This window comes from Mytilus californianus, unplaced genomic scaffold (genome assembly GCF_021869535.1).
Source record: "Mytilus californianus isolate M0D057914Y unplaced genomic scaffold, xbMytCali1.0.p SCAF_9, whole genome shotgun sequence".
NCBI classification, from domain to species: Eukaryota; Metazoa; Mollusca; class Bivalvia; order Mytilida; family Mytilidae; genus Mytilus; species Mytilus californianus.
In genome coordinates, this window is record NW_026262745.1 from 82295257 (window position 1) to 82309206 (window position 13950).

Below are 13950 nucleotides of genomic sequence, written 5' to 3' on the forward strand. Positions count from 1 at the left end.
CATAAGGCATCTGCATACAAGGTTTGAAGCATCCAGGTCTCATACCTTCTGAAATATAAAGCTTTATACAAATAATTAAGCAGCCACAAGATAGTAATTCCTAGGTTTTGAATTCTGTGACTATCATGATATCTCAGGCTAGACAACTGAAATCCAACCAGAAATGTAGTTCTCTTCTTCTTCTTCTTTATACTTCAACATACTGATGATAACATGCCGGGCAATGATGTCACTATGCCGCGCGTGCGTGGGATATATAATTTCTATTTACAGTTAAATATATACAAATAAAAGTTCAAAGTAATTTTCTTTTTCATCTGTTTTGTACTATACATTTTTGTTAAAACTATATACATCATAATATTAATTTAAATGTGTAGGTGTTTGTTGAGAACACTGTGTTATAGTAGTCTCAGGATAAAATGAGTACTTGTATGAGTCTTTAGATGTTTGCATTGGTCTGTAGGAATGATTGTGTGGATTTTGTCTTGTTCTTGTGTCAGATTGGATGAGCATGTCTGTTGGATAAATAGCTACAAGATGGTGTAGTAGTGGTGAGAATGCTTATTATATAATATAAATCACATTTCAAAGGCACTTAACTCTTGTAAAAATATAGAAGGTTCTATAACAACAACACTTTAAGGAATGCTCCAGTAATTTATTGAGATCGACATGTTTCGGTGGCTAGGCCACCATCATCAGGATAGAAAACAATACATAAAATCATGCTGATGTACAAAATCGGGATGAGAAAATTAAAACGTCACCCTGTTGCTATGGTGAGTAACGTTATAAATAGCAATTGAAAGAGAAAGTAAAAGTAAGTATATGTATGGAAGTAAACTATTAAAATAAAATAAAATGAATATACAATGTTTTTGTTGTTAAAATGTTTGTTAAAATTATTCTGCCATCATGTGTTAGCACTCTTGCACAGTGGAACGAATTATACAATAAATTATTGTTAGTTGTGTTCTGTGTAAACTTTGTGTTCAATTAACGTCTATATTTCCAAATATGGACGACATTTTACTAGCAATTCCGTACCATTTCGACTGGCTTCCCTTGGCCAGAGGTACTGCTCCCAATCGCGTCGGGAATGCTGTAAAGTGTTTGACCTCCGCTGGTATAGGAAAAATTACATAAAATATCACTAGTTTATACTGAATTTAAACGCTGTATTCCTTCATTAAACTATCGGAAGTGGCTGGTAATCTTGTAAAGTTAGTAGTATGTTTGAATAACGTATTTTCTGAACTTCAAAGTGAATTTCATAATAAGAAGTCTGGTGCTTATAATTTCAAATAAATTCTGTAAGGGAAAAATAATCTTATTACAGTTCTTTTCCTCCTTTGGACTCGTTTATGGTTGAGATGGTTCATCATAATTTACTTTCTTTGCTCCTGTTGAATGCCTGATAGCATTTTAGGAAGGCCGGTCCCTGTTGTTGCCTCAATGATATAATTGTTTGTATTACTGCGTGCGATGGCTAACAAGATTAGCGCAGGTTGCAACGGTGGTTCCTCGAAGGGTGCAGGGGTTCACGATAAAAAAATAAATAAAATGCTCTGCTGGGCCCAGCTTGATACAACCGCAGAAGTCGAACTCTGAACAGTTGGGGCAAGTATGGACACAGTTCTGAATTTGGATTGTGATTAAATATTTGACACAGCATAGGTTTTTGACACAGAATGAATGTGGTCTAAGAACTTGAAAAATTTTAATTTACCTATTATGGTCTAATATCCAAAATCTAAATTCCACAATTGTAACAAATATACTTTAAAAAAATATTTATATCAACACCTTTATATATATATTGTGGCAAAATATACCAATTAAAATAAACTCATAAAGAACCTGTGTATTAAAAAATTAACTTACCTTCACTTTCCCTCAAGAACTGGTCATAATCTCAATTCAAATTTCCAATGGACTTTGCAACCATAAAAGCCCACTTAAATACATCATAAAAGTATTAAAATGGAAAATGACATCATAGTCATAGCTAAAATTAAAAAAACTTAATCAGCAACATTTTATAGTAATATCTAAGAATAAAATTCCTTTGCAACCATAAAAGCCCATTTAAATACATCATTAAGGTGTTAAAATAGAAAATGATATCATAGTCATGGCCAAAAATAAACAATAAACCTTCATCAGCAACATTTTATATTGGCAAATTTCCAATGGAGTTTATTATACTAAAGTTATTGGCAAATTTCCAATGGAATTTATTAATACTAAACTTATTGGCAAATTTCCAATATACATAATTTAAAACCAGTGTAGCCGAGATATTCAAATGAGTTTGAATTACAACCCCAATAAATTTGCAACCATAAAAGCCCCAAAGTTGGTCATCAGGTGCAAAAAGCGTCATTTTTGACGATTTTTCGTCCTATTACTTGACCCCAAAGACCGAGGGATGCTGATATAGGTATCCATCTGTAGTCTGCATGTACAGTGGACCCCAGTAAACACATTAACCCCAACAGTTCTTAGGTTGGAGTGAAACTGATCTGGGAACACCAGTCTAAAGAAGGTCATTTGGACAAAAAATACGGAATTTCACGATTTTTTCCGATTTTGGACTTCAACTGGACCTGAAACCCGAAGTAGTCGTTTCCTCTGCGTATTTCAAAAATAATTATGATCAGTAGATATATGTCTGCGGGTTTACACTATTTTTGAAAGTTTTAGGCCTCTGAACTTCCTGTGTAAGACACAGAAGGGAAGCCCACCCCTCCAGAAAAACCAGTTTTATCCAATTTCAATTTCCCAAGTTCGTATTTGAGCTCAAAATGCTACTTAAACATGAGAAACATGACAATAGATAGCCTCAGGTTGAGGGAACATGCATCCATTTCGAAATAAGTATCATAAAGTTGACCTCTAAAAGTATGGAGAGCCATTAGAGCCAAATAACGGTGGTCTGGGTCATCCCGTCATATGACGGGCTCAGCATGGTAAGGGTTAACAATAAAGTTTTTGGCAAATTTCCAATATACATAATTTAAAAGCAGTGTATGTGAGATTTTCAAATGAGTTTGAATTACCAACCTTACACTGCTTTTAAATTATGTTTTGTACTTAAGTAATTGTCCATTACCCAGGAAACCCTTGTTTTTCCCCGTTTTTTGCCCCTTATTTCTTAACGGTTTGAGCCATAACCCCCAAAGCCAATTCTTACCATCCCTTTGTGGTATGGAAACTTGTGGTATAATTTCAGAGAGATCCATTCACAATTCCACAAGTTATTGTCTGAAAACTAGAAAAATGCTTATTTGGGCCCTTTTTAGGCCCCACATTCCTGTTGGGACCAAAACTCTCAGAAAATCAAAGAACCTCCATAATTAAATTTTTAATGAAATCAAACAAAGTTTAATTTTGGACCCTTCGGACCTCAATGTGGATAAATTTAAAAACGAGGCCCAAAATCCAAAAATCTAAATACACGGTTAGATTCAGCATATCAAAGAACCCCATATATTCAATTTTTGTTGAAATCAAACAAAGTGTAAATTTGGACCCCGATTTGGACCAACTTGAAAACTGGGCCCATAATCAAAAATCTAAATACATGTTTAGATTCAGCATATCAAAGAACCCCAAGAATTCAATTTTTGTTAAAATCAAAATAAGTTTAATTTTGGACCCTTTGAACCTTAATGTAGACCAATTTAAAGGGACCAAAATTTAAGAATCTAAATACACGGTTAGATTCAGCATATCAAAGAACCCCAATATTTTTGATGAAATCAAACCATATCATTATTATTTGCTTTTATATATAAATCAGAAATAACCAACTTAAAATGGAAAATTTTAAAGAAAAAAACAAAGGAAAAAAGGAAAAAAAAATCCCCCTCTCCCCAAATTTTTTGAACCTCCTTATGATTCATCACCCCCAAACTCAATCCCAGCCTTCCCTTTGTGGTATGGTACCTTGCAGTACAATTTCATAAAGATCCATACACTTACACACAAGTTATTGTCCTGAAACTAGAAAAATGCTTGTTTTTCGCCCCTTTTTGGCCCCTTATTCCAAATATTTTGAGGCAATTACCCCCTAAATCAACCCTAGCCTTCCCTTTGTGGTATGGTACCTTGCAGTACAATTTCAAAGGATCCATACACTTGAACACAAGTAATGGTCTGGAAACTAGAAAAATGCTTATTTTTGGCCCCTTTTTGGCCCATTATTCCTAAACATTTTGGGCAATTACCCCCAAACTCAATTCCAGCTTTTCCTTTGTGATATGGAACCTTGTAGTATAATTTCAGAAAGATCCATACACTTACACACAAGTTATTGTCATGAAATTAGAAAAATTCTCGTTTTATGCCCCTTTTTTGGCCCCTTATTCCTAAAATTTTGAGGCAATTACCCCCCAAAATCAATCCAAGCATTCCCTTTGTGATATGGAACCTTGTGGTACAATGTCAGAGAGATCCATACACTAGCACACAAGTTGTGGTCTGGAAGTTACAAAAATGCTTATTTTTGGCCCCTAATTCCTTAACTGTTGGTACCATAACCCCCAAAATCAATCCCAACCTTCCTTTTGTGGTATTAAACCTAATGGTAAAATTTCATAGAGATCCATTCACTTAAACTAAAGTTATTGTGCGATAACCAATGTGTCTTCGGACGACAACGACAACAACGCCAACGTCATAAAATTGAGAATGGAAATGGGGAATGTGTCAAAGAGACAACAACCCGACCATAGAGCAGACAACAGCCGAAGGCCACCAATGATCATACCAATATACGACCGCAAATTGTATTGTTTTCTATCCTGATGATGGTGACCTAGCCACCGAAACATGTCGATCTCAATAAATTACTGGAGCATTCATTAAAGTGTTGTTGTTATAGGACCTTCTACATTTTATGTTTTTATCGTAATGACCCTGCATACCTGAGGTATCCACTTTATGGAATCTACTGACAGAAGATTTACCAGGCGTTGGTTCACTTGTGTTTAATTTTTTAATCTTGTAAAAATAATTGATCAATGTTGATTTTCATTCAAGACATTGCTGATATAAACCTTTGATATACATTTCATAAAAATCTGGCAAGAATGTTACACTTGAGAGCGCTTACAATGTAATTTTCTATAGAATTTACATTTCCAAGGGACATTACTCACGCAAAAATAATTGATCAATGATGAACTTGTCCCAGATATTATTCATATATATCTTTGATACAAATTTCTTAATAGGTTTGAGAGAGTGTCCAATGTGATTTGATTCGGAGGACTGGTTTTACTATGTTCCCAGCATAATATTGCATGGGGGACAAAAACGATTGATCAATGGGCTATTGAAATCATTTAGATAATTGTGATAATTTTTACTTTCAATGGCCAAGTATGTTTAAGATTGTCAGGGACACACAACTTCCAAACTGCTGTAATTGTTGACATTACATTGTTGTTGACACTGCCCTGAACAGAAATATGTTGGGTTGTATATAAAATGTAATGGCTCGATAGTTGTCTTTAAATGTCTTTGCTTAACCCTTTGAGCACTGAGACTAAGATTTTTCAAAACATAACAAATTTAATAGTCTGAAAAACTGTTTGATTTTATAAGGAAGGAAGGATAGAACAACTCAAAGATGGACATGGGTAACAATTTATGCCAATTAGAGGCAGGGGAAGTCCAGAAAATATGACATCTTTGAAAACATTGGTACATTTATTACTTCACTTTGTCACAAACTGTTTTTTTTTTTCTTCAAATTATTCAAAGATTTCCATATCTTATCTTCCAAAAGTGTTTTATTTTTCTGAAATGAGAAGAGTAAAATGGTCTGCATAGGAATTATACAGGAGGATGTCAAAGAATTCAATCGATCATGTTTAAATTAATAAATATGCAATCCTCTTTATAAGACAACATAACAATCTGTTCTTATATTACAGGTTTTCTAAGTCATCCACACTTCTTATTTCTGTTCGCTCTGAAAAAAGTTGCCTTATGGTTCGTTTCACTTTGTCTTTAACTGAAATAAAATACATATTATTATAGTCAACACTACTTAATATGAGATGCATGTATAAATAAACATTAATAGATGAACAAGTGAATTATGTTTAAAACATTAATTCAGATTATAATTCATTTTAAACAGCTGTATAAGGTCTTTTCTTCTTTACAAAATATCAGCACATTGTGATACTTTCCAAAATGTTGAAGATTTCCTCCAGAATTCAAAATCTAAAAGTAGGTGATGATTCCATACTCTTATTAACAGATTATTTTATACATTAACTGAATTGCTTCAGATCAATAATTAAATTCTTAAACAAAACCACAGAAGATCCATTGTAGAATTCTATAAAAACTGATTTATATGCTTTATGCTTTTAAAGTTCAATTGAGAGAGTTTCTACTTTTTCAACAGTAACATTTAGTGAAATACATCAACAAGCAATCAAACATAACCATATGAGGATTTGTTCACTTAGAAAGTCTTAAATTTTCTATCAACAATTAGTATCAAGTATTGTCTCCTCACAGTTTCTGAATTTTTCTCACAAACTTGATTTTTAAGAAAATAATAGAAATACATATTTCACTGTGTATTTCAACCTTTCGGCAATCTAAAGATGTATTTTTGGGAGGTTTATCTCATATAAATTCATCCTATATCCTAAGCCCCCCCCCCAACAAATCAATATACCTTTGTCTTTATCTCTACTTTCACATTTCTCTAATACTTTGTGTGACATTAATTTGGCAACAGACTTAAATAAATCCTGAAATTAAAAAAAAAACACTGTTCACACAGTATGAAACACTTCATGATCTGACTATGATTTTAATTTGAAAGCAGTTATAACAACAACAATTTAGGGATTGCTGGAGTAATTTAATGAGATCCACATCTTTTGGTGCCTTTCATCAGGATAAAAACATTACAGAAAATTGGGCTGAAGTACAAAATCTGGAAGGTTTAAATTACATCACAATGTTACCATGGTGAGTATAAATAGTATAAAAGTGAAAGTAGGTATGGAAGTAAACTTGAACAAGATGAATAAAATGTGAATGTCATTAAAATTAAAATGTTTGTTGATATTATAATTCCAAAGTCTGTTACTTACTAATAAAATAAAGAATAAATATGTGTTTGTCATCTTGCATAATGGAACTAAAATAATTAATAAGTTATTGTTAGGCTGTGTACATGATCGTTATTGTATCAATATCAGGCTTTTGAGATTCTTAGGATGCCATGGGATAATCTCAACACCATAAATTTCAAAGTAATATTAGTTTTCAGTTTTTGTCAAGAATCACAGTGATTTATTATACAACTATTAACTTCAGATGAGGTTGATACAATGATTTTTGAACCCCAGAGATATGATATTCACCAAGGACAATGGCCAAGGGTAAATGTCATATCTCTTGGGCTGATAATATCAGATTATTACATGGCACTTTTCAAATCAGATGTATTATCAGCCCAAGGTTCAATATCAGCCCAAGAGCCGTAGGGCTGATAATACATCTGATATAAAAAATGACATGTTATGATCTTTTTATCATATGCTTCATCAATGGAGAAAAATGACAGTTTAATATATTGATCCTTTTAAGTGGTTCTCAAGTAGAAGTTCAAAAAGTGAAAAGTTTACGGACGAAGGAAGAAATACAGACAAGAACTATTTTTAAAACTTTGAAAAAATGCATTTATTGAATCATTTGTTTTGCATTTTACATAATATATTTTCCTGTTTCCTAATATCTGTTTTGTATTCAACTTTGTTATGTTTTTCAGTGAAAACGTACCATTGAGGTGTATTTTCCGGAATTTGCAGGGCAATTTTGCCCCTGTTAGATTTTCTCCATCTACACTGCAATAAAATAGACAAAACTTGCATTTTACCCCTAGGTTCTATTTTTAGCCATGTTGGTAGACAGGCGCATTCATCGGACACATTTATAAAACTAGATACCCCAATGATGATTGTGGCAAAGTTTGGTTGAATTTGGCCCAGTAGTTTCTGAGGAGATGATCTTTGTAAAAGTTAACAGATGATGACTATGACGGACTACGACTGATGCCAACTAATGGCAAAAACTCACATTGGCCCAATGGGCTAGGTGAGCTAAAATCAAGAATTTGCATGACGTCATAACCTACGTCATTGACGTTGCCTAAGAAAACAAAATGCTCCGTGGGGTGCAGCCTGATACGACTCCAGAGGTTGAACCCTGAACAGTTGGGGCAAGAATGGACACTACATTCCAGCTTGATACAGCTTGGAAATTGGATTGTGATTAAATATTTGACACAGCATAGGTTTCTGACACAGAATGAATGTGGTCAAAGAACTGAAAAATTCGAAATTGGACTTTTACCTTCTAGGGTCCAATATCCAAAATCTAAATACACGGTTAAATTCAGCATATCCAAGTACACCAAGAATTTAATTAATTTTTTTATCAATGGACAATATTAAGTTTTTAAAGGGGTGTGCTTCATCAAAAAAAAAAAAAAAATATATATATATATATATATACAAAATGTATATATATATATATATATAGCATTATGAAAATTAATTAATACAGAATAACAAACAAACCTACCAGGAAATTCTTCAAAAAATTTACAAAAAAAAATGAAAAAAACAATTTCCAAAATATCATTCCTCATTCATACAATATCTTTAATAAGCCATACATGGTTAGAATCAGCATATCAAAGAACCTCAAGAATTTAATTTTTGATGAAATCATAGAAAGTTTAATTTTGGACCCTTTGGACCTCAAATCATAATACACGGTTAGATTCAGCATATTAAAGAACCCCAAGAATTCATGACTTTGAAATTAAGCCACTATTTTTTAGGGCCTCAGGGAAGATTTGTTTGTTGTAACTGTGTTTACACTCTTTAAATAAAGAATTTATTATTATATTATTATTATTATTATTGAAATTGGTCAAGAAACAAGCAATTTATACAAAGTGTTAGAAAAGTATTGTTTTTGGCCTCTTTTTCCTAAACGGTGTAATAGGGCCTTAACCCCCAAAATCAATACCAACCTTTCTCATGGTATGGAACCTTGTGGTACAATTTCATAGAGATCAATAGACTAATACTCAAGTTATTGTCCTGAAACAAGAAAATCCTTGTTTTTTTACCCTTTTTGGCCCCTAATTCATAAACGGTTTGGTCCATAACCCCAAAATCAATCCAACCTTCCATTTGATGTATGGAACCTTGTGGTACAATTTCATAGAAATCCATTTGTACTTTAGTTTAATGTTTTCAGAGATTAGTTGATTGTATATATACATCTATGCAAATGAAGATACATATTGAGTGATTGTCACTAAACCTTTGATCTCTTACTAAAGCTTTGGTCCGTATCAATCCTCAAGCTCTTGTGATAAATTGATGTCTCGGGTTGATAAGGGTGTGATATTGAAAAGGCCATTTTTGTCGCGCCTGCGACTTTTGTCGCAAAAGCAAGACATAGCAATTCTACATTCCGTCGTAGGCGTAGTCCACAAATATTCACTCTGCCAGTTAACATTACATTTACTCTGTGGTTAAAGTTTTTAAAATTTTAATAACTTTCTTAAACTATCCTGGATTTTCTACCAAACTTGGACAAAAGCTTGTTTATGATCAAAAGCTAGTATCTAGAAGGAAATTTTGTAAAAATTTATTTCCTGTTTTTCCGTATATTACTTATAAATGGACTTAGTTTTACTTCCAGTTATCATTACATACAGTCTGCAGTTAAAGTTTTTAAAAAATTTATTAGATTCATAAACCATCCTGGATTTTTACCAAACTTGGACAGAAGCTTCTTACAAGCAAAAGTAGTATCTAGAGGAAAATTTTTAATAATTTTTTCCCAATTTTGTATTTTGAACAAAATTTTATAATTGCATCTTCTATTTACATGCATTTTTATTGATGAATTAAGGGATAAATCTATAGATTTGATTGCATACTGTATTCATTTTTTACAAGCATAACTTTTTTCACACATTTCAAATGTTTTTTTTCATTAACTGTAAATCTATTATGTGCATTCCACTATCACACAGAAAACATTGACAACAGCAAAAGTAGGCGAGACATTGGGTTCTGTGGAACCCTTACAAATTTTTCTGTATAAATATCCAATTAGATATTATTTTTATTCATGACTTTACCTTAGAAATAAATTTTCCAGCAGAAAAGTGCGGAGTAAGATATTTGACAACAAGATCTGCTGTCATCTTTAAATCTTTTCCATGAGGCTTGCTTCCTGGTCCTCTATTTACATTAGTAATTACAGTACTGCATTCTAGTCTTGGTTTTTTGCTGTCTGTGTCTTTGCACTGGTGAAGAAAGTAGTGGAAATTGTGTTAATTAATTTTTTCTAATTAAAAAAAAAACACAAAGAAAGATAAATAGGTATTCAATTTCTATGGTAGTTAGGAGTCTTTTGGGTGCATGCTGGTTGAAAATAGTATCATATACAGATATTTACTACTAAATAAATATGTGTGGAAGGAGAACCACTGTACCTAGCTCAAATCTTAAACTTATATCAGATGATATAATCCTATCTCTTCCACTGATGTTACTCAAGGTAATCTGTCAAGCCAAAAACTGACCTGTTTAAAATATATTATTGTTAAATTTGGATCAATTCTATGGAATGGACTACCATACAATATATGTTAAGTGCAAAACACTTTTTTATTTTTAACAATATATCAAGACTACTTGACACAATAATATAAAATTTCATATATACTGGCAACTTTATTTATTTTGTATTAAGGTGGTACCCAACACCTTGACTTACATTAATTTGGCTCGTTTAATTTTCATAAAATTTTGACAAAATGTTTACTTTGACCCTTTGACAAAAATATAAAAATTTCAAAAAATTTGAACCAACCACTTTATCGGAAAAATTTCATTGGTTATATAGCAGTTTGACAAACACTAATTTTGATCATTGAGAAGCTTAATATTTCCTTAACAATACAACGTAAATAAAACGTTTAGCTGATTTTTACAGAGTTATCTCCCTGTAGTGTTAGGTACCACCTTAAATTAAATATATTTATTATATACTTTGTAGTAAATACATGTAAATGGTATCTGTAATACAATCAATGGCAATCGTGCTGCATCAGCCATCTGTGATGATATCAATATCAGTCGCGGTTGCAAAGGCTTTATCACACCCTTAATCTGTATCACGTCATGTCATCGACATCAGTCACTGTTGCAAAGCCTTTATCATACCCCTTATCTGTATGATGTCACATCACATTAAAACACATCTACTTGAGATATATAATAAAGTGTATATGATATGGCTTTTTCAATATCACACACATTATCAACCCTCAACCAATATAATCCCTCGAGCAGAGCTCTTGGGATTATATTGGTGTCTCGGGTTGATACGGATGTGATATTGAAAAAGCCATATAATATTCTATATATATATATATATACAATTTGAATAAATTTTATCACACGAACCTCTTGAACTGTTTTTTTTTATGACACATTGAACTGTAAAATCATCAATTGAAGATGTCATTGTATCTGTAAACAATTGTTTCTGATTTTATTTGTATATGAGGGTCTAAGGGAAGTTTAGTTAATATCGCAAACTGTTTTTAATATCTTTAGATCAAGAATTTTTTATTATTGTTATTATTATTCGATGAATATTTTCAGTTAATTATGGAATTTCAGCTAATAAAAGGAGTTGTGATATTTTTTCCCTTATCACATGATTACATGGGGGACTAAAATAAAAATGTCAGAGTTTTTTCATAATTTGCCAAAATATAGTTTATATCCAGCTTTATAAAACAAGACACAAAAATTAGTCAAAAACGTCATTTAAGGGCAATAACTCCTTGAGGAGTCATCCGATGGTTTCAGTCAATTTGGCAATTTTAAAGCTCTTGTATAGCTGATCATTTTTGCTATATACAGTATCTACCTATATATTATATTTTTCAAGATAATTTGCAAAATTGTAAAAATAAAAAATAAAATGCTCCGCTGGGGTGCAGCTTGATACGACCGCAGAGGTCGAACCCTGAACAGTTGAGGCAAGTATGGACACAACAATCAAGCTTGATACAGCACTGAATTTGGATTGTAATTAAATATTTGACACAGCATAGGTTTCTGACACAGAATGAATGTGGTCTAAGAACTAAAAATTTTAATTTACCTATTCAAACCATATCATTATTATTTGCTTTTATATATAAATCAGAAATAACCAATTTAAAATGGAAAATTTTAAAGAAAAAAAAAAGGAAAAATCCCCCCCAAATTTTTTGAACCCCCTTATGATTCATCACCCCCAAACTCAATCCCAGCCTTCCCTTTGTGGTATGGTACCTTGCAGTACAATTTCAGAGAGATCCATACACTTGAACACAAGTTATTGTCTGGAAACTAGAAAAATGCTTGTTTTTTGGCCCCAAATTCCTAAACGTTCAGGGCAATTACCCCCAAACTCAAACCCAGCTTTCCCTTTGTGATATGGAACCTTGCAGTACAATTTCATAAAGATCCATACACTTACACACAAGTTATTGTCCTGAAACTAGAAAAATGCTTGTTTTTTTGCCCCTTTATGGCCCCTTATTCCTAAAATTTTGATGGAATGGTACCTTGCAGTTCAATTTCAGAGAGATCCATACACTTGAACACAAGCTATTGTCTGGAAACTTGAAAAATGCTTATTTTTGGCCCCTTTTTGGCCCCTTGTTCCTAAACGTTTTGGGCAATTACCCCCAAACTCAATTCCAGCTTTCCCTTTGTGATAGGTAACCTTGTAGTACAATTTCATAAAGGTCCATACACTTACACACAAGTTATTGTCATGAAACTAGAAAAATGCTTGTTTTTTCCCCCTTATTCCTAAAATTTGGAGGCAATTACCCCCAAAATCAATCCTAGCATTCCCTTTGTGATATGGAACCTTGTGGTACAATGTGATAGAGATCCATACACTTACACACAAGTTATTGTCATGAAACTAGAAAAACGCTTGTTTTTCGCCCCTTTTTGGCCCCTAATTCCTAAAATTTGGAGGCAATTACCCCCAAAATCAATCCCAGCATTCCCTTTGTGATATGGAACCTTGTGGTACAATGTCAGAGAGATCCATACACTAACACACAAGTTATGTCTGGAAGTTACAAAAACATACATGTGATGGTCTGCGAAACTCAGATCAGGAGATTGGGAAATTTTGGATCAGGAGGTTTTTAATCGACATAAATTTTGTCGTAAATGTAACCGTGTGATGTAAAAATTGTCTTTTAAAGTGTGTTTTCTTCAACTTTCCATCCAGTGTATTATGTTTATAGTACCCTTGTACTTATAAAGTTTCTCTATCTTTATATTCTACATGTTCAATCTAACATTCTTTTTTTTTAGTATGTTCTTTAAATTTTTTACTTCATTTATTTAATATCATTATTCTATTGAACAATCATTGCAATCAGAACATTTGTTTAACTATCTGCAATTAGGTTTTTATTTGCATACTCAGAAACTCATTCCAAATAAACAAATGGAAGTTTTTAACGACCTTGACTGGCTATACAGCCCTTGCACGGTCTAACTAAAGTAAGGGTCATAGTTATTATATAAATTTCAATTTAAGCCTTGAAAGGAAGTATAGAACCCTCAAATAATTTTCAAATTATTATTTTTTTTCCTAAGACATTTAAAATCATTTAATTACCATTCTTTTATGATTATTTGTTCAATTTATATTTTATTTATATTCTGTTAAAATTTTTTCATTATTTAAAGGATAAAACAGGATAAATCAAGGGAAGTAACCCAATAAATACACAAAGTTTTTATTACACAACGGCAGTTAGCCTGAGGTAAAAATCGTTGATTACCA

The 13950-nt window shown here is 32.3% G+C and overlaps 1 protein-coding gene across 1 annotated transcript in view; it reads right to left on the reverse strand.

The window, feature by feature from the left end:
* Positions 1-725: 725 nt before the first annotated feature.
* LOC127716470 (ATP-dependent DNA helicase Q5-like) overlaps positions 726-13950 on the reverse strand; it is a 63100-nt gene continuing 49875 nt past the window's right edge. Inside the window, exons 10-12 of the mRNA XM_052222692.1 lie at positions 10211-10378; positions 6710-6785; positions 726-6028 (exon numbers count right to left, since the gene is read on the reverse strand). Coding sequence (XP_052078652.1) covers positions 5943-6028; positions 6710-6785; positions 10211-10378 — 330 coding nt within the window. The 3' untranslated portion in view covers positions 726-5942. The remainder of the gene's footprint in view (positions 6029-6709; positions 6786-10210; positions 10379-13950) is intronic.